General features: G+C 42.5%; 4 protein-coding genes and 1 long non-coding RNA gene across 6 annotated transcripts; 2 read left to right on the top strand and 3 right to left on the bottom strand.

The window, feature by feature from the left end:
* Positions 1 to 1,097: 1,097 nt before the first annotated feature.
* Positions 1,098 to 2,100, bottom strand: LOC135263296 (histone H2A). The gene has a single exon (XM_064351134.1). The coding sequence runs from the start codon at positions 2,004 to 2,006 to the stop codon at positions 1,620 to 1,622; it is 387 nt and encodes a 128-aa protein (XP_064207204.1). The 5' UTR covers positions 2,007 to 2,100; the 3' UTR covers positions 1,098 to 1,619.
* A 178-nt stretch (positions 2,101 to 2,278) lies between these two features.
* LOC135263297 (histone H2B 3) lies at positions 2,279 to 3,325 on the top strand. The gene has a single exon (XM_064351135.1). The coding sequence runs from the start codon at positions 2,366 to 2,368 to the stop codon at positions 2,744 to 2,746; it is 381 nt and encodes a 126-aa protein (XP_064207205.1). The 5' UTR covers positions 2,279 to 2,365; the 3' UTR covers positions 2,747 to 3,325.
* Positions 3,326 to 3,755: 430 nt separating this feature from the next.
* Positions 3,756 to 12,573, bottom strand: LOC135263299 (uncharacterized). The gene is made up of 3 exons (XR_010332433.1): positions 12,472 to 12,573; positions 12,017 to 12,101; positions 3,756 to 5,747 (listed from the first exon to the last, which is right to left on the bottom strand). It is a non-coding gene; the product is annotated as an uncharacterized LOC135263299 (long non-coding RNA).
* si:ch73-261i21.5 (zona pellucida-like domain-containing protein 1) lies at positions 5,700 to 12,657 on the top strand. Its single transcript, XM_064351123.1, has 11 exons — positions 5,700 to 5,824; positions 7,100 to 7,209; positions 7,712 to 7,938; positions 8,181 to 8,365; positions 8,840 to 8,912; positions 9,559 to 9,656; positions 9,999 to 10,079; positions 10,638 to 10,809; positions 11,630 to 11,738; positions 12,026 to 12,052; positions 12,515 to 12,657. The coding sequence occupies exons 1-11, from the start codon at positions 5,775 to 5,777 to the stop codon at positions 12,655 to 12,657; spliced, it is 1,275 nt and encodes a 424-aa protein (XP_064207193.1). The 5' UTR covers positions 5,700 to 5,774.
* Positions 12,658 to 13,464: 807 nt separating this feature from the next.
* On the bottom strand, positions 13,465 to 26,624 carry hyou1 (hypoxia up-regulated 1). Of its 2 annotated transcripts, XM_064351107.1 has the most exons (22): positions 26,507 to 26,624; positions 24,448 to 24,526; positions 23,835 to 23,989; positions 23,487 to 23,563; positions 23,182 to 23,363; positions 22,957 to 23,072; positions 21,980 to 22,166; positions 20,619 to 20,753; positions 20,337 to 20,419; positions 20,100 to 20,232; positions 19,474 to 19,661; positions 19,187 to 19,325; positions 19,009 to 19,066; positions 18,707 to 18,783; positions 18,381 to 18,548; positions 17,880 to 18,067; positions 17,670 to 17,757; positions 17,282 to 17,538; positions 16,968 to 17,052; positions 15,830 to 16,109; positions 15,604 to 15,714; positions 13,465 to 15,219 (listed from the first exon to the last, which is right to left on the bottom strand). In XM_064351107.1, the coding sequence occupies exons 1-22, from the start codon at positions 26,584 to 26,586 to the stop codon at positions 15,170 to 15,172; spliced, it is 2,916 nt and encodes a 971-aa protein (XP_064207177.1). In that variant the 5' UTR covers positions 26,587 to 26,624; the 3' UTR covers positions 13,465 to 15,169. The 2 variants fall into 2 exon arrangements, with proteins under 2 accessions (XP_064207177.1, XP_064207178.1); XM_064351108.1 differs by lacking the exons at positions 13,465 to 15,219; positions 15,604 to 15,714; positions 15,830 to 16,109 and having other exon boundaries at positions 17,272 to 17,538.
* Positions 26,625 to 27,564: the final 940 nt, after the last annotated feature.

A 27,564-nucleotide genomic window follows, 5' to 3' on the forward strand; every position in this document is an offset into this window, starting at 1 on the left:
AGCTTTGTCACATGCGTGAAGCATGGCCCAGGCAGACATTTACGGAATGTACACGACTGACAAGCCGTCAAACACGTTTGACAGATTTAATATTTGCCGGTTAGAGTTAGCTAGTCAAATGGCTTGGTAGCCGAAGTTGAACTGTTTTAGCATAGGCTACTGGACTACCAAATATAGCAAGGTGATTACGCTTTCTGCCAACTAATTATTTGGTTAAGTAGGCTAAAGGAAATAGTAAAAATGACTCGGCTACCGAAAAACTTCAGAGGAGGATTATTTTATGGTCGTCTAGTGGAGCTGTACATAGCACACGCCATAATGAAATCACTACGAAATGGGATGCCTGCATTTTCGGACTTCGCACAGGTGTACCGTGGTCGGAGCCGCAATGTCAAGGCCAAGAGGCGCCACCTCCCACCCCAGTGACCATAGACTGTAGCCCCTACTGTATCTTACACCGCTGCAGTAATCAGGAAGAGACGCAAACTGTACCTCATTGGTCCACAACAAATATAACAGTGTCCAAATGACACATAATGAAATCGACCCATGGACAGTCATACGAATAAAATACACATTGTGACTATTTGTTCTCATGATAAAAAATTATTGACTTTGCATTTTGACCGCATTTGTACCGTAGACTTGCATGGAAACCGGATATGAAAACACCTATACTGGAGCCAACCGTAGTGGGGCTAGTGAGCAACCAGGAACAACAAGACCAAGAAATGAGCTTCAAAAGCGTCTGGTTTTGGGCGCTTGATAAGGAAGCATTGAAGCACCTTTCCTTAGCATTTAGAGAATTCGACCAGCTCTTATCATGGCTGCCACTTAGATACTTCCGGGTCACTTCACTCAGTTGGGAACTTTCCTAAGCAAAAAAAGACTATCCGGACGCAGGCTACGGCTAGTGGAAGAAAACGACAGACATGCATGTATATGTCTATGGAAAACAATCATAGGTTTGGTATAATCTACGGACGACATTTGTAGGTACTTTCCGTTCATATGCGCATGCGCTCATCATCCAGGCTTTGTTTATACACTCATCCCTATGAATCAACATGCAATAAAAACGCACGTTTTAGACACTCAACAGTACTGGGCATTTATTAAAGAAATAAATCGAACAGTTTATTGATAACACATTTTAAACTGACAAGGTTATACCACATCCTACATTTCCACAAAAATAGTTGATGTACAGCATTAGTTACAAATAAAATCAGTTGGTCCATTAACAAATTGTTATTTCCTTGCAGACAAGCGTCACCATTTGAGTTCGGCTAGCTTTTGCTGTCCATAAAGTGTGCGAACGTAGCGATGTGGCTTTGCATGCCTTTATCTTCAAATAAACATTCACCGCGAAGTGCAAGGTAGCCTAGTCTTAAAATCCGCGAGAAATGTCCAAATAGGAAATGGTACGTGTAGCAACAAGACGGAGTTCAATTTAAAATGACAAGTGGTTGGAGTCCATTTACAGGCGCCCCCAAAACCAGTTCGGTAGAAAGGCCAATTGACATGGACCGTTAGGCAGTAACGGAGGAAAAGCTCTTAATATTGAAGTGGGCGGCTCTGTATAGCCTTTGGTGGATGTGCATTCGATTAAATCCTGGTTACTTGCTCTTTGCTGGCTTCTCGGTTTTCTTGGGCAGCAGCACAGCCTGGATATTGGGTAAAACTCCACCTTGTGCGATGGTTACGCCGCCTAAAAGCTTGTTCAGCTCCTCGTCGTTGCGGACAGCCAGCTGCAGGTGGCGGGGGATGATCCTAGTCTTCTTGTTGTCTCTGGCAGCGTTGCCAGCCAATTCCAGGATCTCAGCGGTCAGATACTCCAGCACTGCAGCCAGGTAAACGGGAGCCCCAGCACCAACTCGCTCTGCGTAGTTGCCTTTGCGCAGCAATCTGTGAACACGGCCCACTGGGAACTGTAACCCGGCGCGAGAAGAGCGAGATTTTGCCTTAGCGCGGGCTTTACCACCAGTTTTACCTCTGCCAGACATAATTTATATTGAGCCTTACACGAATTTTATGACTGTCGTACAACCTACCGCGTACCACAAACTACTTCACCAGGCCATCAATTTTAATGTAAATCAGGAAGGATTTTATATTTATACTCAATGTGTTCTTTTGATTGGTTAAAAGAAGTAGTAGGCATTTAACCAATGGTAATACTCGAATGTCTGAATGGCAGCACATAGAAGGCCAATCGAAATAAGAACAGTTTGCGATTTCATTTGCATAGCAACACTATAAATAAAGGACAGAAGGGCGGTGTCAGAAGACTGGTTACGTGCGATAGATGAATTGTTGTGTTTTGTGTGGTAGCGTATAACGATAAAATTACAGATTCGAGAATATGCCGGAGCCTGCTAAGTCTGCCCCCGCCCCGAAAAAGGGCTCAAAAAAAGCGGTGACAAAGACTCAGAAGAAAGGCGACAAAAAGCGACGCAAAACGAGGAAAGAAAGCTATGCCATTTACGTGTATAAAGTGTTAAAACAGGTGCACCCGGACACTGGCATCTCCTCCAAAGCAATGGGCATCATGAACTCTTTTGTCAATGACATTTTCGAGCGCATCGCAGGTGAAGCTTCTCGCTTAGCCCATTACAACAAGCGGTCAACCATCACGTCACGCGAGATCCAGACCGCTGTGCGACTGCTGCTGCCTGGAGAGTTGGCCAAGCACGCCGTGTCTGAGGGTACCAAGGCTGTAACCAAGTACACCAGCTCCAAGTGAACTTGCCGTCCATACGATGTCATCGAGAAGGCCTAAGGCTGACCCATCACTTCATGGCGGAGAACGATGGCCATTTTAACCACGTACTTACTACCGAAAACTGGAAAAAATTACGCAAGCGTTTTGATCACCAAGTATGAATGAACTCTCCACGTTGCGGCTGTTTTCTTGCTGACTTTGATGTGCGCTGCTTATGCTCATTATTATGCGTCCAAATCAGTTAAAACTGAAGACATGCTACCATTTAACTGTGACGTTCATTGCATGCACGTGTATGGTTGCAGATACAAGCGCAATGTGAGCTGCTGGTCACTTGAAATAAATTTGATAGGCTTATAGGGTGCTTAATTTCTCCAATTTTGCCTTCATCCTCAGAAGGACTTGCCTATATTAAAGGTTTTCCTCAAATGGTGTAAAATACAGACGACACCACGAGTTAAAATCTGTCTATAGCATTATTTTAATGTGCTGTTAAGTAGCCAGTTGTATGTATGTATATAAACCCATGTCTTAACTCCTGAAATGTTTTTATTTTTCGCTACTGTCTAATAAAATTTACCTTGATTTAATATTCTAAAACGTGTTGCTTAAGGTGAGCTTCGATGACTAAGCGTTGATTTCAGCATCCGCTTGCATGTCTATTCATTAAAAAAAATTGGTCGTATTGTGTTGTATATTCTCAAGTGTCCTTAAATTAGGGCAGTCATTCCGACCAAAGGACAATTTGTTCTGTGATTTCATCCAGATAATACAAAAACACAATGGGTGGGATACGACTATCATAGATTGGCGACATATTAAAGCATTTTGCCTGCGGGAGGGGAGAGAGGAAATGGGAAACCAATGCGTGATATTCTGAATAGGTGTTGGCATACATGGCAAACTAATATTAAATACACTGAGCAGATTACCATAGACCATAATGTGTATTGAGTACGTGTTTGGTAATAATACCTTGAACAAAACTAGTATGACATTTTGCGGGAGACTGATCCATTGTACCTGCTTGGAACCAAAGATATTTATGTGCTTGCAAAGTATAGTTTGCTTTCCTGAAAAGCAAAACTGTGACCACAAAATTACATATAAAACCGACTTGATGTTGGGGAATTGAACCCTTTCTTAACAGATTACAGTGATAAGCCAACGTTCTTTCAAAACATTTCAGTTTCTCAACAGTCCAGGTTCAGGCAGAGGATATATACGCAAGAGCATTCATATCTCAGACTTCTTAAAAAGAACACTTTGTGAGCTGTCATTTATTTTGAAGTTGTCTTTTTCAATTGTAGTTTTCCTGTGAGTTTTGGAAACACTGCAGACCAGTGGTTGAGATGTACACTGTCAGAAAAAAATGGTAGCTGTAGGGATAGAATGGCTTGTTGCTGGGGCAGTAATCTCAAAGGTAAGCCCATTGTACCCTTACCCTTATAGATTAGTATTAATAAGGTACAAATATGACCCAGTGAGGGAACATTAACAGGAAGTGTACCTTAGAGAACAAATTTACCCATAACATACCCCTTTTCTGACAGTGTATGAAAGGTAAGGTGTTTTGAGTGAAACTGTGTAAAAATAAACACATTAGCGATATTAAACAAACACAAAAAAAAAAATGTCAGCGAAAATTATTCCAACACTACTCAGATAAACAATGTACATTTTTAAAATGGTTTTGCTCATTTAAGAATATTTGGACGTAGATTAATCATTGACAGAATCTGGGAAATTTACAAGCAACATTTTCATACATACATACAAGCACACACACGTGCACACCCACACACATACACAGTATTTGGGCATATTTATCCAGGGTAATTTTGAAAAATAAGAAATTAGAGAATACATTGACAATCAGCAATACACAATACAACCTATGTGAAAAGAAAACAAAATCCAAAGCAATCAATATCGTAATTTGATAGAGAGTAGAGAACTGACTGCAGTGGGCTAGTCTCCTGAGTTTACAATGAAATAAATTTCACGTTATAGTGTTACAATACTTACACTTGAAAGTACAATTTTATTGTAGCCTGAATAGGTGTTTCCATTTACATAGACCAAGAGAGGGAGGTATACATTTCTTTGTTCTCATGGAGCTTAAATCCAAGGGCCCTGTAAAAATATGACTATATCAGAATGACAATATTCCACAAGTTCTTTGCCTTGAAATGGTCAGACAAGAGAACAAAATCATTTCACTATTGTGCTAGTCAATGAGCAGCTATTTTTTAATAACAAATGTCAGTTGTCAGAATTGTGTGTACGTTGGTGCCTGGTTGTCAGAATTGCGTGTGCGTTGGTGCCTGGTTGTCAGAATTGTGTGTGCGTTGGTGCCTGGTTGCTTCTGCAAAGGTTTGTAATCCATATTTCTACTAGCAAGTTGTTTCTCTGGGTAATTTGGGAAATGGGCTGTGCACATTCAAAGGAGATTCAAAGATGGATAGGTTGGCCTCTGCAAATGCCAATGTGCACAAGCACAAGGAGGCAGCCAGAGAATCACCTTCTGGCGCTGGTGACGGGTTATGAGAAGCAAATGTCTACGTGTTCAATATCACCATGGAAACCCCTTGATCGCAGAAATGTATCAAAATGTGAAATTGTGTCTTTTGAGCCTTAACGCGATGTGTGTGTGTGTATGTGTGTGTGATAAATTGAATATATTATGAAAGCACAAAGATGTAAATCCACATAATTTGAATGAGTATCTTTAAAATCTTAAAAGATATACAAAATGGTGAAATTAAGGCTGTATTACATATAAACATGATGTGTGTGTGTGTGTGTGTGTGTGTGTAAATACCAGAGGTAAAAAAAAAACTAAAAAAAAACAATAGGTGTCCCAGACATGAAACATGATACTAGACATACAGTACATCAATGGTGGCTTAATCTGCTCATGTTGCACTCTCGGCTTCCCCTTGTTTTTTCATAACCATTTGCTTTGTTTCCAGTGTCCCCTTTCACGCCCATTCACCGGAAAGGAGGACAGCATAAATATCTGTGTTTCAGAAAGAGCAAACAGGAGATGAGACGAGAGAGGAGGCAAGGAGGCAAGATGACATCCACCTACCCAAGGTACATCTCATCTACAATCATAAACCGACCAAAAAATAATTGCATTTAAAGATGACGCGATTATCTTATAGTCACTTTATAAGTCGTTTAACAGAGCTCTTGCTTCAGATTTTTCTGAAGGGGTTTTAAAATTTTTTAAAATTTATTTAACCTGTTTACTTGGATATTGTAAATACCAGAACTAGATAGCCAATATTATTTTAGAAGTGCCTTTACCTGCCTTTCCTCTCCTTATGATTTTTTACATTTTTATTCAGGAAAGCCAAGGCTACCAGAAGGAAGGGATTATAATACAGAAAGTGCTATAGGAAAGAATTAAACCTCTGGCTGCACAAGGGGGATTTGTATACGTGTTGAATGTTGGCTGCCCCACAAACTGTGCCACGTTGTCTCTGGCGTGAGCAAGAGAGATGGGCATACTGCCCATACTGTTCAAGAACAAAATTAAATTTATCTTTTTGAGATTTTGAGAATTTTCTATAAGGTTAATATTTCTGATAAATTTTTATGGCCTTTATGTATTACAGTACTTCAAATGATTCTCATGGACAGTGGAAACCATGTGGAATTATTCTTCATTCTATATTTACTATTAGTAGTAGTTATGTTACTGCTTAACCATTAGGTAGGTTTGTTTTTGGAATGTTTTTGTTCCAAATTATAAGTTAGTGTTCTAGAATTCCATTGGTTTCAGTTACCAGCTAAGAAAATTGTAGTCACATATTTGTGATCTCACCTTAAAGGGTTAAAATATGAAAACAGTCCAATGATGCTTATAACCAGATAGATTTAGTTCACTTCGATTTTTCCGCATAGTTCTTTATATCTCTATGTGATGAAGGTATATCTTCTTGTGTCTGGGAACCATTTTATCATTTAGCCATTCAGGATGAATTTTTTGCATGATATCAGAAAACGGCCATATGGAAAACTATATTATGCATTTCTCTGGAGAAAACCAACCACTAATATGTATCTACATAGAAACATAGGGCATGACTGAAAGCAAACCGAAATTGAAATTGAGAGTAATCTGTGGAACTGATTTAATATATTTTCGATATAGGTGTTTCTTGTGGATGTTTAATGATGTAATGCATTAATGATATAACATTATTTCAGTCTATATTTTTAGTCTCGCCAGAGACTACAGACAAATGTATTTTAACCCACCCCCCCCCCCCCAAAAAAAAGAGATTTTCAGCTTGTGACTACTGAATGAAGGTCAACTAGTGCCTGCTTCCTAATATCTGGGTTTTGTCCTCCCGCTTGCAGTCTGAGGACAATGTGGCTGGTTCTACTTTTGTATCATTTTTGCCTGATTCTCCGGTGTCAAGCCCAGTCCATGATTGCATGCCTCACCGATCCTACATTCAGGGAGCCAGGTTAGTGAGCTGGTTATGATCAAAATCGTTCTCCTTAAATTGTCGAAGGGAGAGTGAGGTTTCGTCAGCCTTATAATGGACAAAGCTACAATGACTTGCTGGTTTCCGACTTGTCTGCATTTACATTGCATCCATTTATACAGCTGGATATACACTGAAGCAATGCAGGTTAAGTACCTTGCTCAAGGGTACAACGGCAAATCTGTCAAATCTGGAAGTCAAACCTGCAACTTTTACATTAGTCTAGCTCCATACCCATTATACTACACTGTCGGTTTCATGAAGCCTCACTCTGCTGTCTCTGCTTTATTGTACATGCATCTAATCAGTAGGAAATAAAATAAATTCTGTAAAAGACCTGTTGACAGTGGTTGTTGGAACAATATCGTGTCTGCTCTGAAACCCATTTTACCCACTTACTCTCAAGGTTGTTTCTGTGTCCTGTTGTTAATTACGTGCCTGTTAATTGTTCCCTTGTGTGTCATTGTGTGTTTCTCCCCAGTCCACGCTGACATCATGGTGAAGTGTGGAACAGAGAGAATGGACCTCAGCATACTGTTATGTCCAGTCTATTTTAGAGGGTACAACGAATCACTTATGGCCTTAAATGCTCAGTACAGCAAGCCTGAGTGTCATGGAACCCCTGACTGGACAGTCAGCCCACCTGTCTTGAGGTTTAAATTGGCCATAACTGAAGATGCCATTTCTGCCTGTTCTAACAAGCTGAGGGTATGTGATTCATATGAATGGATTAGTCTTTTAGTTCAGTGACTATGGCATAAAAATAAATAATACAATAAAAACTAATAATATAAATACAGATAAAACATTTTATGTGTATTTTTGCCTGTTTACAAGTCATCTTTATATGTATGAACCTCATAACCTTATGCTTGGCCAAGCCTCAAAACAACAGATCTCACTGGAGGTGCTTGCTGGTAACACAATTTTGTCATTTGTCCTGGGTACAGATCATACAGGAAGTTGGCTCAGGCCTTTTCTCGGACTATTCCAGCGTTCAATTTGTTAACATCTCCGGAATCATCAACTCCCTGGATCCCAGCGCTGGCACCATCACCTACCGACAAGAGATGATGTACATCTTTTCCTGTCGGTATCCACTCCAATACCTCGTCAACAACACTCAAATGAGTGTGTGAGTCCCTCTTTTTCATTTTAAATGCTGGCACAAACTGAAAACCTCTCCCTGTTGTCATCAGTTGTCCGTTTTTGGCATCACAAGACCACTTTTCCCCAGATAATATTTGTTTTTTTGCCGAACTCATCTGCCTTAAATGCACTACTACCAAAAACGTGTCAATTTTTTGTGTGTGATTGTGAATTCCAGAAGACACATTTGTGAATTATTATCCTTAATATTACCGAATGCTAGTACTCCACAACCTGGCAAAAGGCACAGTTCTGGATGTCATAGATTGGTGTCACATCTATCACAAGCCACTCTATTGGAAATTAAAAGTATTCTTATTGCGCATGCATTCTTACAGAAAGCCGAATGCTTTTATTTTTTGCCAAAGTCATTAGTTGCTAAAAGAAACCCAGCCTATGTTCTGTCTCAGCTTTCCCTCATTCTGGGTCTACTTCTAACAGCCACTCTGCTTTGAAACAGATCTGGGGTGAGTGTTGCCATCAAGGACAATAACGGCAGCTTTGTTAGCACTCTCAGCATGCGCCTATATGAGGTAAGCAGAGCTCCCGGCCAGGTTCCTGTTGGGTAACAGGACTGTTAGTACAGTAATAGTACTACTTATGCCACTCATGTGACCTAGCATGTAATTGAGAGGTTGTTAGTCGCTGGAGAACTCTCTAGACTCCAGCCCCTGAGAAGAAAGATCAGGGTGCCTGGGTATAGATGGAATTACATGTTGCCAAGGGTTCTGCAACTCTGGTCCTGGAGAGCCAGAATCTGCCGGTTTTGGTTTTCACCTTAAAATTACCAATCAATTCAGACACAAGAAAGCAGGCCACCAAAAAAATCAATGGTTTAAAAGGGAAACAGGGCTGAATTTTTCAGAGGTATGGCAACGGAGAGGGTGAGAGAATGAAGCACACATCAGCCTTTATACTGCGGCCAATTACATACTTTAAATCTTGGCCTTATGTTATCACCATTCCCGCCACTCATGACACTTCAGGAGAGAAACCTCTTCAGAAGAAGACTGTAAAAACATAGCAAGCCCTTCAATAGGCCCCATGTAAGGTGAGTTACAGTAACAGTGAAAACCAGGAGACCTTGTGGCTCTCCAGAACCAGGTTTGCAAACTCCTGAGTGCTCATGTTCTGCAGCTGAGGTTAATAGTCATCCTCTCTGTCTCCTGGGGATTTAAGGATAGTGCCTACTCAACAGCCCTTATGGTCCCTGAAAATGGACTGAAGCTGAAGAAACGTATTTTTGTGGAAGTCAAGGCTTCAAACCTCACGGAAAGGTACCAATATCTGTCATCTGAACCCCAAGCTTCATGCTATAGCCCTGTCTACACAGCAATCCTTTGACTGAATGGCAACAATGTTCTCTTGTATTGGCATTCATAAGCCAGTTGACTGTGTGCGTGTTCTACTATACAGCTGAGCATTTGAAATAACATAGTATCCCATAATGTATAAACACACATGTATAAATACGCACGCACGTGTGCACACACACACACACACACACACACACACACACACACAGTAGCTTGCATTCACATGTAGATCATGTATTGACTAACTGGATCAAGAATGTAAGCTCAGGGCATTCCTTTTCAATGTAACTCTTTCTTCCAAAGGTTTAATGTACTTCTGGACCGCTGCTATGCAACAACCAATCCCTTTCCATCCAACAGCACCTTCTATGACCTGTTTGTGGGGTAAGTCAATCTGCCCAGTGCACTGATTTGAATACTGATGACCGACTCTCAAACAGATAGCAGCCATAACCCTAGCTGTGTTAGGCTGCTAGCCACACCCAGGATATAGGGCATGCCTTGCCATGTACACTTGCAATGGGTTGAGGAAAAAGTGACATCGTTGACGTATTGACTAAATATATGTATAATTATAGCCAGCTTGCTAAAATAAAATAAAAAATGAAATCCCCCAATTAAGAATTTCTGGACTGAATTCTATTTAAATCTTTTTCTCTTTACTCTGATTTAATGTATTTTGTATGGAATATAAACTGAGGAATTCCCAATTTTGTCAGAAAAATAAAAATCAAGAAAATGAGGCACATTAATTGCAAATAAATGCAAATCCCTGTTTTTCTTTGGAAAACTAGTTTGGCTAGTTCATTTTGGTGTTTGATATTTAATTGTTTTGAAAGTTTAATCTTTAATCAATCCTTAATCTTAAATTTAATTTAATATATATTTATTAAAGTCAAGCCATCTCAGTCATGTCAGTGCATCATGTGTCTCTTGTTTCAGGTGCAACCGCGATGGACAGACTGTTGTAGCAGTAAACGGTGACGCACAGAAGGCGCGCTTCTCCTTCGAGGCGTTCCGATTTGTGGAGCACAAGGACCAAACGGTCTCCACCTTCTACTTGCACTGCGCCACCAGGCTCTGCGAGCAGTCCACATGCATCGCCTTACGGCCGGTAAATCACCCGGGAGCTGCTTCGTACGCACCCAGACACTGATCCAACCAGTATCAGTGGCTGCTCACTGCTGTGCTGCTCCCATACAAGCTTATTACAAAAAAGAAGAAAATATGCACTGCCGCTATTCTCCGGTGGTCTACCTGCGAGAAATTGCAGTTTATATTTAACTATGAATTCATTACAATTTTCAAAAGGATATTTAATGAACCTGACGAAAGCGTGTGCAAAATGGCAGAGGTGGGTATGATGAACAGGGTACCACTCTGGGTCTGCTTGTAATTCAAACACTACCTGTAGAAGCACACCTGGCCACTTCATACAGGTAGGCTAGTTAGCACCAAATCTAACAATAATCAGTCCCAAAGAAGAAAGCCTTCCAGTCATTTCATAATATTCCATTGATCTCAAATGGATGGTTATTTAATGTGTGGACAAATTTTCTGTATTGTAGTAGGCTACTTTCATCACACTAGTGTTGTGACTGCCATATTCTTGGTATGGCACACAGACCTACACTGGATTAAAGACTCGTTTGTGATGTGAAGCATACTGCACACACTCATAGGTTCCATTTAAATTCAGTCCTGTCAACTTCCAACTCACTCCATTCAGTAGGCTACAGGAGGACACTATAAATTATTCTCTATGAAACCAAGACTTCGAAGACCAGCAAATCTCAAATTCCCATTTTACAGAGTGGTCCCATCATAAATGCATCCGTGTGGTGGAGCGTGCCATCGCATGCTACAACAGTTATTATGGGAAGGGTATGGATTTCCAGGCAACATCTTTCAACCGTTATTCTTCCGCCCCTCAGAACTGTACAAGCGCCAGGAGGAAAAGAGCAGCGGATGCGAACAAAGGAACTGCTGTGAGCGACATGGCCACGGTCTCCTCGGGCCCAATCAAAACCCAGGTGGACAGCGGTAAGGCAGAAACAATATTATGCGAACCCAGTCTGTACCTCATCAGAAGGTGATTTCATGGTTTAATGGTTAATGAGCTAAGACTCAGTCACAGGTGGAGCACAGCTATTATGCCTTTTAAGCCACGTACTTAGTTTGACTTCTACGGTTAACATTTAGTAAAATTTGACCACTTGAGTTGTTTTAAATGGAAAGTATTTTAAAATACAAGTATCCCTGGATAAAAGAATCTGTTTAGTTAGAAGTATAAAAAAATCATTACAATTTTTTTTTCTCACCCCATGTAGGCAACCTTGTCGCGTTAACTTCTGCAGGTAAGCGTCTCTCATACCACGTCGTGACCGTCAGTAAGACAACCCGCCTCTGTAAATCAAAGCCGTAATCCAACCAGGTGCACTTCACACTTCACACTCTTCATCACTGGTGCACGTGTAATCATACTTTCGCAGCATTCGTTATGAGTGCAGTTATATGGTGCTTGTATCTGAATGGGAAATGTTTGGCTAAAAGTTACTATAAACATTTAAAACGTCTGCACGTTGGATGGGCCCCACGAGCAGGTTTTGAATTGAAACTCGTGCCGGTGCCGACTGTGGCCAGCCGGTCCGTTCACCTCTGCCGCTAAGGGAGGGAAGGTCTCAGCTGGCCCTGGACGGCAGCCCCTCAAACCACGGCCGGGAAAGCATTTAAAACATGAACGTGTCTTTATGCCACCGAGTGCAAATTACTTTACCGAAACTCTTGACATCCCTCCTGTGTTCTCTTCCCCCCCGCAGCAGAGAGAGCACACGGCGTCATCCGGGGCGTGGCCATCGCCGCCGGGATTGTGGGCGTGCTCTGCATCACGCTGGTGCTCTTTATCGTTTACCGGATTTACTTATCTAAAAGAAGGAATGACGAGAAGAGGCTTTTCAACTAGCAAGCAAAAGGGGCCAAGTCTGAGGAAGGAACAACAACGGCACTGACTGTTTGGTGGAGGCAAGGAACCAAGGCAATAAATGGAATCATTTTCCTATTCATAGTTCAATATTGCATGCATCATATACCACTGCATGATAGCATCTCTATTTAAGTCTCACACTTACTGGAATTAAGGGTTGCATATCTGTCTCCTGTATACTTTATGTAATGGGGCTCTGTTGTTGGAATTGTACGAATACACAGGTTACACAAGTGTAGTAAAACCACTTATTTGGGAGTAGTGCCGCCAAATGCATTCCACAGCATTGACGTTAAGACTGACGTTTTCAGGCTACATCCTTTTTGAATTGGGTTATGCTGGGATCATTTTCAATGTTCTCATATGCAAACTTCAATATTACTTCTGTATAATAAACTACAGGCTTTTCTCAATTTCTCAAATCATTGTATTCCCCATGTCTACCTTCCCCTCCCTGTTATGGCACTTTCATGATATGGCAGCTACTGCTCTACATTCATGAGCACTTAATCCTACAACTGCTTAACTTGTGCATCTGGGCATCTGGCAGAAACTTAAAGTAATTCTTAGAAAGTCAATGCAAATGTGAAAATTAAACCTTGGGAGTACAGTAAAAAAAGAAAAGATAATTCATAATGCTGTGAAGGGCTATTATCAGAACCATGCCACATTCCAATAAACACTTGCACTGAAAATAGGTCTCAGAATCAATCTCCTTACCAAACAAACTGAAGCATCAGCATAGACACACCAATCCAGTCCCTTAGTCATCAAAAACATGCAAAATAAAACTTAAAAAAGAGACTTTATTAACATTCTTTAGAAACAAAAACATTTGACACCCCTCCCCTCCCCACACCACGATGAGATCTTTATTTCCACAAACAGGATTGCACCAAAGTGAAGTATGGAACCAGCAGTGAGTTTTTAAAACCTATTTATGTTTTCTTCTTTTTGAGCAACACAAGGGATGTGGGAGGAATCCTGGTTGCCTGAAGTCAGTGCAGTTCTCATCCTGAAAATGTGAATTCACAGAAATACCACAGAAAACTCCAAAATGCACACAGCGGATTGAAAAGGCATACCGTATAGTACTGAGCAAAACTGAAGAGAGGAAAAATCTGTAATAAAAGTACCATACAACAGAACAAATCATGTATAATCATGCAAAAAATATTCTCAACTGCAATACATGAGATTTGGTTGTTGGGGGGTGGGAGGGCAATTCTTCTCAAAATGGTCTCCGCATTGACAACACTAATACCCTTTGGTATTGTACTCGTTTCAGATTCAGTTGAAATGGCAGAGAACTACAAAGGCTTGTCAAATAGATGAAAATGTCAAATAAGTTACACAAAATTAATGTCTGAGGTACATTTAGATCTCTTTTTTAAAAATTATTTATTTTTTTTAAGATTGAGGCAAACGTCTGAAATGTCTAACACTTTATCCTCCATAACTCCTCTCAATTTATCCTCACATCCTGCAGCAGATTTCTGTTGCAGTTTGTACAGCTGCAAAATGTTATATTCCATCCTGTAGAAGCAAACCCACTGCACATGGTTTTACTGAGGTGCTGATGGGAAATTATGTCCAGCGGCAGTCTTAGGCCGTGGCTGTCATCTCCCAACAGCAGAGCCACAAACACCGTGCAAAGATTTTTCCATTTAACTCATCTCTGATGTATGTGTGTATCAGAAAGGAACTATATTTCACAAAGTCCATAATTTCCAATGTCCAACCCAAAATTCCCCACCACAAACTAAAAGGAAATAAAGAAGCCAACTGCACACACATTAATTCCACAATTCAATCTCCCTTTCCTAACAAGTGGTAACTTCATAATTGGCTGGGTCACATAATCGTCTTCAACAGTCCATTACCTGTCACTGAAAAAATCTACTAGTTTTTGACACCATTTAATAGTGATCTTGGATACATGGGAAATGTGAAAAGTCTGAAACGGACACATATTTGCCATTCTTTGTGCGTATATTGGGCAGAGTAGCACGCTCAGAGCTGGGGCAGACAGACAGATTTTGTGAAGAAACCACTCAAAACTTCTGCTTTCCACATCTCACTCACACCTCAACTTAAAGCCTTGTTCCCAAAGGGTTATGCCAAGGTTCTCAGATGAGTTATACAGAAATACACAAAAATGCTAAATTTGAAGAAAGCCAAAAAAAAACAAAAAAAAAAAAAAACTACATTATTCACCCAAACTTCAGGTACAGCCATTTCTGTGGTTTTCTTAGGCTCCTAAGTGCTCTTCTTAATGGTCTCGCATATGTTTGCAGGGGAGAGGGACAGAGGGAAGTACCCGAGGGCAATTCACTTGGAGAGCCCTAAAAAATGTACACCTAAAGGCTTCTCCGAACTGATCCAATGACACATGGTGGTTTAAATTAAGTTGGAGGGGGGGCAGAAATTAAAGTTGAACAATTGTCAATAAATACAATGGATTTTGTTTTTCCTCCAAGAGTTCCAGTTCTTATAATTCATCCCCTATATGATTTTCTGATTTATTGTTCTCAGATGGTTCTGGAAGAAAGAAGAAAAATAAATACATAAGCCAGTTCATGCAAACAAAATCAGCTACAATTTAACAGACAGGAACACAAAAATGTGTGATAAGAAAAAAATATCAACAGCCATAGTACTGTCAGGATGTACTGACTGTTCCAAGGATGGTACGAAATCTGACTGCTTATTGGCCAATGAACAATTATCAGGATTACTAGAATTTCACAACTAGGACGCAAATGGTAAACATTCATTTCAACAAAATAAATGCCATTTAAAAAAAAAGGAAATACGGATAACTATTTTCAATTGTCACATTGGATAGGCGTTAAATTTTCTGAATTGCCCCCTGAAGTTCCCATCGCAGCCATGCCATAAGCGCATTCCCCGCGACAGGCTTACCCGTGTTTGTTGCTCCTTCTGGGCGCTCCGATTCTTTGTTCGTCTCGGTCTCTTTCCCAGAATCCTCAGCAGTGGGCGGCTCTTCAGCCGGCTTCACCTCCTCAGGTGCTTCTGTTGCAGATAAGCATTTTATTTAGTCGTTTAAATGCAGGACTACACACCGGGCCTGCCAGCGATAATCTGCTTCAGTATTAAACCAGGCGCAAGAGGGGAGGAGGGGACAAACCTGGGGCTTCCTCAGGAGAAGGCGCCTCCTTGGGTGGGATGACTTTCTCGGCGTCCGCCTCGGTGCCGTTGGCCTTGCCGTTCTCCGTTCCGGTGCCGTTCTTCTCCGCGGACGCGGGTTTGGGTTTGGGCTTAGGCTTGGCAAACTTGGCCTTGTTGAGCAGGTAGTTGACCTCGCGGTCCAGCAGCGCCAGCTTGGATTCGATGTCTTTGGACAGCAGGACGGGCCTCTCCGTGGACGACCGCTTCTCCTGCTCGGCCACCGTCTCGTTCTTCCACGTCTGCAGCGGGAAAAACGTTACTTCACCATCAGGTTTTTCTGGCATCTGGGTGTGTCATGATACTGTATTAATATGGTCTTGAAAATAATCATAACATGACTGAAACAAAGGTTTTTGCTAGTAAGTTAAAAAAAAAAAAAATGCATACATTTTATTTCTGTCTTTCAAATCAATGCTAATATTGAGATGTCTTGCGCCTAAAATAACAATAACTTATTTCTTCATAATCAAGAAACACTGGGGGATGACATTTAAAAAGTATTGATTCATTCCATTTGTTCACAGCAGTGCATTAGTATTACTCATTAGTACCATGTAAGTGCGGTTATTCAGTATATCATCATTTATCATGGTCACAAACCCATGCTGTGACACACAGCAAGCAATCAAAGATGACAAAAGAAGGTAAAGGGTAAATACAATGCAGTTTTACTGCAGTTCTACTTCAGTATAGATGACAAAATCAGTCACAGTTGGTTGAAACATCATTACCGCTAATGAAGGCTTTTCAAAGCAAGCGACACTGGTTAGCATGTTAACTGGTTAGCAATCATATCTGAAGAAGCTTTTCAGAAAAGTCTAAAAGTATATCGACGATTCGTGTGAAAAGGTGCATCAAGGCTGAAATGGCGGTAAAAATACCAGTGAACAATAAAATTGCTGCATCACCCACCCCCGCCTCACCGCTGCCAGTTTTATGCAACACAGACAATCACAATCCCCACCCCCACCCGTGAGAGAGAAATGCCTGCCACTGAGCCATTAGACATGCCGTTTATGATTTATCGGTGAACGACTGGAATTGTTTTTAAATCGGTCTGGATGTAAAAGGGCTATAGATTTCATGCCATTACATACCGTGGTCTCATTTATGACTTTTTCCAAAGTCTTTAGCTCCACCTCAGTAAAGATTTGGTCATCTTCTGGAATGAGTTTGGCACTCCTATATGTAGAGAGATATACAAATCGAGACTTTAACAAGGTTGCAGAAACGAATGCCTAACTTTTCAAAATTGCATGCATCTATGCAGAATGACAATGCTCATACAGAGCTCATATCTGTTCAATTAAATTAGATTTTTAAACCTTTATTTAACAAGGAAGTACCTTGAGATTTAAAAGATCTTTCCTGAGGGAGACCTGGCCAAGAGAGCACACTTACGCAGACTTACTTGAGGAAGAAGGCGGAATGGTTGAGCATGCTGTCGAGGGCGGCCAGGCGGTCTGGCCATTTCCTGCGCTCCTCCACCCGGAAGAACATGGCCTTGCACAGCTTCTTCAGCTCCGACAGCTTCTCCTTCAGCTCTTTGGTGCCCGCGGAGTAGCCCTCCTCGTCCATCCAATCGGAGGCCTCGCTCAGCTTGCCCGTGATCTGCTCCTTCTCCTCTTCGGAGACCACGGCCTGATACTCGTCCTGGTACAGCTTGTCCTGGGGGCAGAGAGCGCGGGTCAATATCCGGTGGGTGTGGACTGACAAGTCAGGGGAGGCGGTGCTGGGAAAGCTTATGGGAAGCAGAGAGCAGGACAGCCCCATGAGAAAGCGAACCGAACCCTCCCTACCTGCGTCTCGAAGATGAACGCCTCCAGACTGTTCAGTGCCTTCTCTCTCTCGTGCTTCTCCAGATCGCGGTCGGTGAGGTCTTGCAATCTGAAGATAGAGAAAAAAACATTTATTTTAATACAATACCACCACAGTTGCATTAAAATGTCTTATGTCACCAGAGGAAAGAAAGAAAAGGGGGAAAAAAAAGGAAAATCATGCAGTCTAACTTTTTATTGGAAGCCTCGATCTGATCGGGGCTCGGGTTCAGAACATCATTCACTTGGAGCTCCACTCCGATTTCATCTGAAATCTTGGTCCTCTTCTGGGGCTTGGCTTTCTTATCCTCCTTTTCCTCAGTCTTTCCTTCTTCCTCACTTGGCTTCTTTTCCTCAGATTTTTCTGCTTCCTTTTGGTCCTGTTGTAAAAAATAAACCCATGCCTGAAATTGGAATTTCTGCTAATCCAAATGATCCACAGGAAACCCCAGCTAATCTTCAGCCTCACCAACTTCACTCTGTTGGTCAGCGGTGTCAAACTCGAACCCTGAAGTGTCTGGAGGTTTTTGTGGTGTCCTTCCAATCAACAGCCAATTTAGGCCTTGGTAAAATTGTGTATGGAGTCTATAGCCTATATGGAGTCTATATTTAAAAAATTTGAGTTTGAGATGCCTGATGCAGATGTGGTCAGTTGCTATAATGAAAATGGGGGTAGCATGACTCTTTTCTCACCTGGGAGTCCGAATTAGCATCAGCTTTCTCGCCCTCTGCCTTCTCCTCGTCCTGAGTCTCGCTCTCTGCTTTTTCCCCGGCCTCCTGTTTCTCCTCCTGGGCAGGTATGTCTTCCTTCTGGGCCTGGTCGTCTTCTTTCCCAGTCTCTGGTGGGACCTCTTCCTCATCCTTTGCCCCCAACATTTAAAAAGTGCAAGGAGCAGAAGTGCCAGTTCACACAAGACATCAAGAGAAATGGTTCCTCATGGTCACTTATGTCCTATGTGGATATCAGACAATGACGATCAACAGTTACCAGAAAAACTGAGTCAACTGGATGGCTCTACCTGCACAGGTTCAGATGCATTTACACTGGGTTCTGAGCTTCCTCCACCAAAGAGGCTTGAAATGGTGTTTCCAAGTTCTTTTAAAAGCAAAAATATACAGCGCAAAGTAAGGAACACGATACAAGCAAAACGCAATTAGTTTAACATTGAGCAAGCCTGAAAACATTTTTTAAAATACAAAAAATATAGGCAATCAATATTCTGAGCCCAGGATGAAATAAAGTTCATTTGAAATGTAGGATTTGAAAACTAAGAGGACAAAACTAGCAAGAAAGTATTTTTCCTCCACTATCAACACTCACTTGTCAGAGTGGATTCCTCCTCTTTCTCTTCAACGACGGTCTCAAACACAGACTCCACCTGCAAGCAATCATTTACATAGTGGCAAATATGAGCGACAGCGAATCTCAAGGCCACACATTTCCCTGAATGAGCCCCGGGTTGTTTCAGTAGAATCCCTCAGCCTGATGCGGGACTCACCCTGTCCAGCGTCAGCACGCCGCTCTCGTCCATGTTGAAATGGGCCTTGATGCCCTTCGACTCTGCATCCCCGTGCTTCTTGAAGCTGCTTCCAACACCGGTCAGCTTGACTGTCGTCAGGTTCAGAGAGCCGAACACACTGAGAAAGGATGTGGCAACAGGTTACAAGTCCCTTGCAAAAGAGCATTTTCTCACCCGAAGCTACGCTCTGTGGGCTGTGGCAGTACCCGAAAGTGTTTGCGCGAGGGTCACTGCGATTGGCACGGTGGCCCCAGGCGAATGCTTACCTGAGGTCTTGCGCGCTGAGGAACGTGAGGTCCCCGTAGTTGACGCTGAAGACGAAATCGTCAGTGTAGCGGTTGAAGGTGATGACCTTCCTCTGGGGGTAGGGCGCCATTCTCTGGAACAGGATGCGCTTGTTGTGCTTCAGGCTCTTCACCCCGTCCTCTTCTTCAGTCTCCCGAGTGAACTCCACCTGGGCGCAGACCACAGCGGGACACGATCCACATATGAGGGGGAATGAAAGGGCCCACGTTCTCCATCTGCTTACACTAACCGTGTATGTGTTGCTTATCAGATGAGGAGACTTACAGAACTTACACTGATTTCAGACATGAAAAACAAAATGGTCTGCACTCCACAGTAAATTAGGACTTCCAAAAGGCCAAAGATTTATTCCATGTTGATACAGGTGCATTTCGATGGCATGGATTTAATCAGTGCATCCACACTCTACATTTACCATATTCATGATTTATACAGTTGGGTATGTTCGTTCAGACTGAATATATATATCAGATTAAGTATCTACTTCAACTGGGATGACAGTAGTAGAATATGCTTGCCCTGGACTTCAAAGTGCAACTTTGTGGCTACACGTCCAGGTCCCCTTTCCCCCTCTGCCCGTCCTCACCTGAATGGGGAACATGGCGGCGTCTCGCACCAGGAAAGGTTTGACCTTGAACGCCTTGCTGAGCGCCGCGGCCTGGTAAACCGCGCCCATCGCCGCCGCCTCGTCCGCGTTGATGTTCTTCCCCAGCTCCTCTCTGCGGGGAAAAAACGGCACACCGGCGTGAGGATCACAGACCGCTCCGGCCCACCTGCACGCGAGAACACGGTCGGTTGAACGGCCCTTCTGCCGGAAACCTACTTTCCCACGGCTTTCAGCAGGGCCTCTTGCACTTTCGGCACCCGAGTCGCCCCTCCAACCAGGATCACCTGCTCAATCTCATCCTGGAATCCAAAGAGAGGAACCAATGTTATCTACAGTACCATCAAGGTCTTTCACACTCAATATGAAATACGGAGTGTGAAACTCAGAATAACATTAAGACTATTATGATAGTGGTCTTGATGAGACTGGAAGGCAAAATGATGCTCATTACAGGGGGCTGGGGGGCGGGCCTGGGGGGCGGGGCCGACCCGAACTCACCATGGACATTTCCGAAGAGCTGAGTGCTTCCTGGACGGGGCCCGGAACCCTGTCGAACAGGTCGCCGCACAGCACCTCCAACTCCGACCGCGTCACCTTCGCCTTGAAGTCTATGTCATCCAGGAGGCCTTCCACCTACACAGGACAGGGAAACCTGGTTCATACACACCTATGCCTTTTCCAAGCCCTTTAAAATTTAAAGACTGCAATGTTGGATATTAGGCTATACCACAGTGCTGCAGGCCATCAAGAACAAAGAAATTGCAAAAAGAAGACTGTTTCTGACCTAGGATCAGTTTCTATGCACATAATATAGATGGTGATTATATAAGGAGGGGTGGTGAGGTGGTGCAACATGACCTGGGACTGGGAAGTCCCACTGGGAATATATGTTACTCCCATTTCCCTACAGAGTAGTTACCTCAATAAAAACTCCTTTCTTCCCTGCCTCTCTTCACAGACTGCTAGTGTTGTCTACACAAGTGACTAAGCATCCCTACAACAGTGGTCAGCATGGTATTATGTACACTGTAAATGGCATTATAAATGTCATTTGGCTTCATCAATACCAGTGCTTTAAAATGCAAACAAGAGACCAGAATATAATGAAAATAATGTGAGAAGAGCAGATTATGCGTTAGGTTAAACAAGCTGGCTAAAACAGCGTAGTCTCCGGCTACGTAAACAAACCCACTCATCTGTACGTGGCCGAGCAGTAAACTGTGGGAACCACCAATAAAAAAAACTGCAAATGCAATTTCATACTTGGAGTTGGTTACTAACCAAGGGGAGTCTACATACCCTAAAAATGCATTGAATCATTGATAATTTCTGAAGGAGGATCACAAAATGTAGTACTAAGGGAGACATTTCCTATTGATTTTTAAATCATAGTAAATTATTTTCCAAATAATTACATTTCCGTATTATACAGTTTTTATATTTTTAGGTGGGACGGCTACTCTGTCTGGCAGGGCGAGGCGGAAACAGAATAGCCACCCCAAGGGGAAACCCTAAAAAGCTTTAAGATGATGGCCAAAAGTTCAAAAAAAGGTCATTTGTAACTCAATCAGAATCTTATTTTTAAGTCCATGTGAGGGCTCTCAAGGACATTCTAGGAGCGTGGGAATCCTGAATAACAGACAGTGCGATCCTTCCTATTCACAATGCTGTACCATCTCCAAGCTGCGCTGGCAGATGGTGTCGATGCCCTGCGCTCTGTAAACAGATCATATCAGTTGAACAACTGGATTACAGCCATGTCAGAGCACTGTTTTCCTATCCAATCAGCTAAGGATGTGAATAACTACCCCAATTCATTTCTCCCCTCCTTGAGTCAACAGGGAGGCCGCTTTCCTCACCTGTGCCGTGTGCTCAGCATTGGCGCTCAGCACGGTCTTTAACCGCTGAGCCTCTTTGAGGAGCTTGGCCATGGCCCGGGCGTTCTCCCGCACGTCCTTCTTGGTCTTCTTCTGCTCGTTGAAGAGCTTGGCCAGGTGGTCCCGCAGCCTCAGCTCCATCTCGAACCCGCCCAGCGTGCGGTCGAACCTGGGACGCGCACAAACGGTTCACCAGTTAGGGCTTCCTGAGATACACAACTCATGACAAGGATGAAACTGGGCTTGGTAGTACTGGGGTGAGGCCTGGACACAACTATTTGCCTCTGGAAGCAGGTTTTGGCAGAACATTATGAGGCAGCGTTCAAGTGATACACAATACTCAGTGTTCTGAAGGGGTCGCTGTTGTAGAAGGTGGTATGCTTTGGATGAGATGCTGAGCCAAGGTCCTGACTCACTGAGGTCATTAGAGATCCCATGTCAAAAGAGTAGAGGTGCTGACCCCTGGGTCAATTTGCCAAAATGGCTCTCAACACTAGGCCACCATATTATACACCCCTTACAGACAACAGAATGGCTGTACAGCCACATCCTCTTCCAGCCCCCCTTGAGTGTCAGGTCAATGCTGAAAAGGGGAACACGGTTCTCAGTTGACCTTCCAGGACAAAATGCGGGATAAACTTCCAGCATTTATTAATCTAAAGACACCTTGGTAATGAATTCCCAGAGAGGGTGGCTCTGTAAAGTATGCTTTAAATCATTTCACTTTGTAGTTCAGAATCTAACAATAGCCGTCTCTGAGACACAAAAGCACTGAGTCACTGCCTGAGTCCAGGACATAAGCACTGGTGCCATTTCCATAGTTTATGTAGTGTCAGAATGCAGAGCAACCATCTATCCAACCACTTTTTGTTTTTTTCTTTTCCTCTTTTAAAATGGTGAATATCACATTTCCTCCATGGAGAGAAGGCTCTAGCATACATAACGGCTGGATGACTCACCCCACCCCCCGAATCTGCAGCTGAGGTTGTGTCCCAGAATCCTTTGTCTTCACAGTCTGGTATGTGACAATGGTGGCCACTGTACTGCCTGAGCCCATGTCATAAAACATCACGTTCTATAGGGAGCAACACAAAATTCTACATAGTTAAGGGACATTCCATTACAAACACCAGGTTAACATTCAGTTGGTTAGATGTAGTTTAAAATGTATCTGACAGGGGCACCTGAGCTGTACTATTAATGTCCTTCCTCCTGAAGACCCCGTAGTTCAAAGCGACAGCTGTGTTGTCGTTGATTAGCTGAAGGACCTTCAGGCCTGCCATCTGGGCCGCCTGCAGGACTGCCCTACGCTCTGCCTGATTGAAAAAGGCTGGTACTGTGATCACGGCATCTTTAATGGTTTGTTCTGTGGATGAAAAATTAACAGGCTTGGTATTAAAAGTGAGCCCATTTTCTCCATGATTACATTCGATTGCCCATTAGCAATGCAAAGAAGAAAGTGAGGAGGCAAAACCTGGCTGCTACAAACCTGCAAAGTCCTGTGCCAACCCTCGCGAGTAGTTCAAAACCATGCCAAGAATCTCCTCCGGTGAATACAGCATCTCTCTGCAAGACAAAGACACAAATCGCTGACATGAGCTGCAGTGGTCCATAGCTTCTTTGCATAGTCAAAAATGTGTTAGACTGTACCGACAGGTGCACTCCTGTAGAGTGGTTTTAAATCTTCTGATTTATAATATGCCCCGATTCAATCAAAACCACAGACCAAAAATGAACATCTGAAAGCCTGACGTGATCTTCAAGCTGCTTTTTAAAGTTGGTGACAACAGACAAGTCTACGGCCATCATAACAGGCAACAATCGGGGACAGACTCACTCAGAGTTCTTGAAGACAACCGTGCCCCGATTCTCCTCTTTTTCTAAGCGGTGTTCAGGGAAGCGTTTTTGGTACAACGCCACCAGAGGGTTCTCCTTCTGCTTCCCCAAGAGGTCCTGCAGATACCTGTACACCACTTTGGGGTTCTTCACAGACTGAACAGGAGTAAATAAATAAAAAAAGATTCCTTATTCACGCCATAGCCCTAAAACACAAAAACACACTCCTAACAGATTTTTAGAAATAAGACATATAGTTTATTGAACCCCTGGGGTAATTTGTCCTCTGCATTTGACCCAAACTAGTTACGTAGGAGCAGTGGGCAGCCACAGTGCAGCACCTGGGGACCAACTCCAGTTCTGAGGCCAATGCCTGAGTGAAGGGTAATGGCAGAAGCACACCTAACCTGACATATGATGCATGTCTTTCAGTGTGGGAGGAAACCCACGCGAACACGGGGAGAACATGCAAACTCCAGGAAGAGAGGATCCGGCCGGCCGGGTCTCAAACCCGGAACCTCCACTGCGCCACAGTGTCGCCCTTTTACCGGGCAGCAACTGTCCATACATGCCATACTGACTCAAAGGTATAATATTCACAAAGGCATGCTTACCACTCCCAGAGCACCATCTCCAAACAGGCGCTCATTCTCCTTTAAACATACGGCCACTGGAGTTTTCCTTCTGGACTCCCTGCATAACACACAGGCAAGGACGAGTGCACAGGTCACTCATACAGTAGTTCATGGCAGGTGCATTCCGCTACTGAACAGCTAATGAACATCCTTCTCCTTCAAATCTAGGCCAACGCTGAATGACCAGTTATTTTTGGTCTAAAAGCAAAAGGACCATAAACAGATGGATATTTAACTTGAAGACACTACATGTGACACAATGGGAAACCCCACCATGAAATATCTGAGATACCTACTGCATTATGGGAAAACATTTTAAGCTCCATGCATAAGCAATCAGATCACAAAAGACCAAATATATGGAAGGAGGATGTCCATCCTCTAGCTGCATACTACAGAACCAATATTAAATCTGTAGAGGAAAAAATAAGTAGAATGGACTTAAACAAGGAACCTGGTATATTGTTTCTTCTATGTAGAATGTACGCAGTTTGGAGACTGCAAATTGTTAAGAAAATGTATGCAAATAATGAAGACAACTATTTACATCCCTATGTACATACATACAAATGGGTGACAAACTAAAGGAAAAACCTGAATAAATGAGTGGAGAGATATAACAAAGGATGCATCCATACAGGTGTACTGCCTGATACAATTATGAAATTAACATCCTATCATGCTCTGTGACATGTAGAAAAATGGTGAGCGGGCCCAGTTGACCTTGATTTTGGATCCAGATGGCAAGAGGAAAACATTGAAGTGATTTTGAAAAAAGGTTATCATTACTGGGCACAGATGGCAGGAGCTTTAGTCACAAAGACTGTTCAACTAGCGAGTGTTTCAATAGGAACAGTGACTAAAGTGACATCTGCATTTATATCTACCGGAAAGACATCAGTAAATGGGGTCAGATATTGTGGTCGAAAGCGCACATTTGATGACCGTGATGCTCATGCATTAGTGCGATATGTAAGGAAATACAGAAAAGCAACTCTTCCTCTGGTGACTGAGAATGTCAATGTAGTATGTGATCAGACTGTCAGCAAGAACAGTCCATTGACAACTACATAAAGCAGTATATTATAGTAGTGCTGCAGTTTATAAACCCCTCACTACAAATAATACTGCACATTTGACAGGTCAGTAGGGCAAAACCATAGGCACAGAGGTGGAAAAAAGTTATATGGTCAGAGGAGTCATCCTTCACCATATTCTCAACAAGTGGGTCAGCGCATGTGTGGCGTATACCAAGAGAACGGTACACGCCTGAATGCCTACAGTGATGGGGGTCCAGTGGCTGTTATGCTGTGTTATGCTTTTCCTGATTTAGACAGAAGAGTCACTGCAAATCAATACAAAGTTATTCCCACTGATCACCTTTATCCTGTGATTAAACATTTCTATCCTAAAGGGGATGGTCTCTTCCAGGATGACAATGCCCCCATCGACAGGGCATGAGGGGTCGCTGAATAGTTTGATGAGTACGCTATGGCCTTCGCAGTCACCAGATCTCAAACCAATTGAACACCTATGGGAGATTTTGGACCAACATGTTAAGGCAGCGCTCTCCATCACCATCATCATAACACAAAATGAGGGAATATCTTGGAAGAATGGTGTTCCATCCCTCCAGTAGAGTTCCAGAAACTTGTAGAAACTATGCCACGGTGCATTGAAGCTGTTCTAGCAGCTTGTGGTGGCCCAACACCATACTAGACACTTTATTTTGGCGTTTTCTTTCATTTGTCACCCGGCTGTAGTTCTGTTGTTGTGCAATCAACTGTACTGTGTTCCCCTCCTTCATAATTTAATTGTGTCTGTACATCTGGTAATGTATACTGATAATTAAGACCTATGCACTCCAAGAAGCTTAAAAGTTTTTTTCTAGTTAGATATAATTTGTGGCTACAGTTTGTGGTTTTAAGTTGAATATTGCTGACCAATACAGCAATCAAAAGTATGACTTTCCACTACACTCACAGAACACAATGAGGTAATCTCTCCCACCTGCTTTTAGTAATAAAAAAGGGCTTACTTGTTTAGAACAATCTCCATTGGTACACCGGGCTTCACAATTGCAATTTTCATCCAATCGCTGCCCAAGTCAACTGACATCACAACTATAGAATCTGTACACAAGAGGATTCAAAGAACCAACAAGGGATGATAATTTGTTAGGACTCTGTTTAGAGCAGAATAAAATAACTATTTTTCTCAGAAGAAACTTCAGGAATTGAGTTTGGAATGGATAATATGCATTGCCAGATTGAAATATCAAAAACACATATCTGTGGCAAAGGGCTTTAAACCTGTGCACTGTTATGGCCAAAGACACCAGGGGAAATAACTAACATTGCACTGCATAATGTGCCTAAGTTAAATGTGTGTAGCAACTCACATTTCAGCAAAAACAGCACATACACATTAGAAAATAAAACATCACACCTTGATGTAAATCATTCCTCATGCACTTAAAGCACTGAAGACTGAAGATTTTGGTGCCGTTCTCAGACGGCAAGCCAAGGCCTAGACTTACCAGATCAGATCAGTCTCATTCAGAAGTATAGGATCTATCCATGAAGGATATTTGAAAAACCACCATCTTTGACTTGTGTTTAGAGCACTCATTGAACTCTGCAGTCCTTGCAAGTTCATCAATGTTTGCGGTAGGTACTTAACTGGGTTCTCACTAAAGACAAATCACTAATGCCACCATTCCAGGGTCCACTCTCCCATTTATATTGCTAGGTATCCCTTTCAACAAACATATTCGCAATTAAATACTAACCTGAGAAAATACATTCAAAATTGTAAATTTCTTACATAGGAAACCAGATTAAGCTATGCTATACATAGTCTTCATCTCTGTCTGACATACACTGTGGCCTTTAAGTACTTGAATGTAAATGTGGGAGATGGGAGAAGTGAGCCCCACCTCATAGTTGCTTCCTGTATGAAAGAATCACATCACAATTCAATCTGTGCACTGTCCATGGCGAGGGTGTTTTAAAAAAGTATTGACAATTGCTCATGTAAAGGCAAAACAGCACACAGTAAATGTTTTCCAGAAACTGCAAATATCTTCACACAAAA

This window comes from Anguilla rostrata, chromosome 9, assembly GCF_018555375.3.
Source record: "Anguilla rostrata isolate EN2019 chromosome 9, ASM1855537v3, whole genome shotgun sequence".
Taxonomy (NCBI): Eukaryota; Metazoa; Chordata; class Actinopteri; order Anguilliformes; family Anguillidae; genus Anguilla; species Anguilla rostrata.

Excerpts from the sequence above, each read along its gene's own strand:
- hyou1 (XM_064351107.1), bottom strand. The coding sequence starts at position 26,586 with ATGTCAGTTGACTTGGGCAGCGATTGGATGAAAATTGCAATTGTGAAG. Across the intron at positions 19,662-20,099 it reads CCGCCATGTTCCCCATTCAG|GTGGAGTTCACTCGGGAGAC; the intron begins GTGAGGACGGGC and ends GTCTGCGCCCAG. Across the intron at positions 18,068-18,380 it reads ATGCTAATTCGGACTCCCAG|GACCAAAAGGAAGCAGAAAA; the intron begins GTGAGAAAAGAG and ends TTTTTACAACAG.
- LOC135263297 (XM_064351135.1), top strand. The coding sequence starts at position 2,366 with ATGCCGGAGCCTGCTAAGTCTGCCCCCGCCCCGAAAAAGGGCTCAAAA.
- si:ch73-261i21.5 (XM_064351123.1), top strand. The coding sequence starts at position 5,775 with ATGAGACGAGAGAGGAGGCAAGGAGGCAAGATGACATCCACCTACCCA. Across the intron at positions 7,939-8,180 it reads CCTGTTCTAACAAGCTGAGG|ATCATACAGGAAGTTGGCTC; the intron begins GTATGTGATTCA and ends TCCTGGGTACAG. Across the intron at positions 8,366-8,839 it reads AACAACACTCAAATGAGTGT|ATCTGGGGTGAGTGTTGCCA; the intron begins GTGAGTCCCTCT and ends GCTTTGAAACAG.
- LOC135263296 (XM_064351134.1), bottom strand. The coding sequence starts at position 2,006 with ATGTCTGGCAGAGGTAAAACTGGTGGTAAAGCCCGCGCTAAGGCAAAA.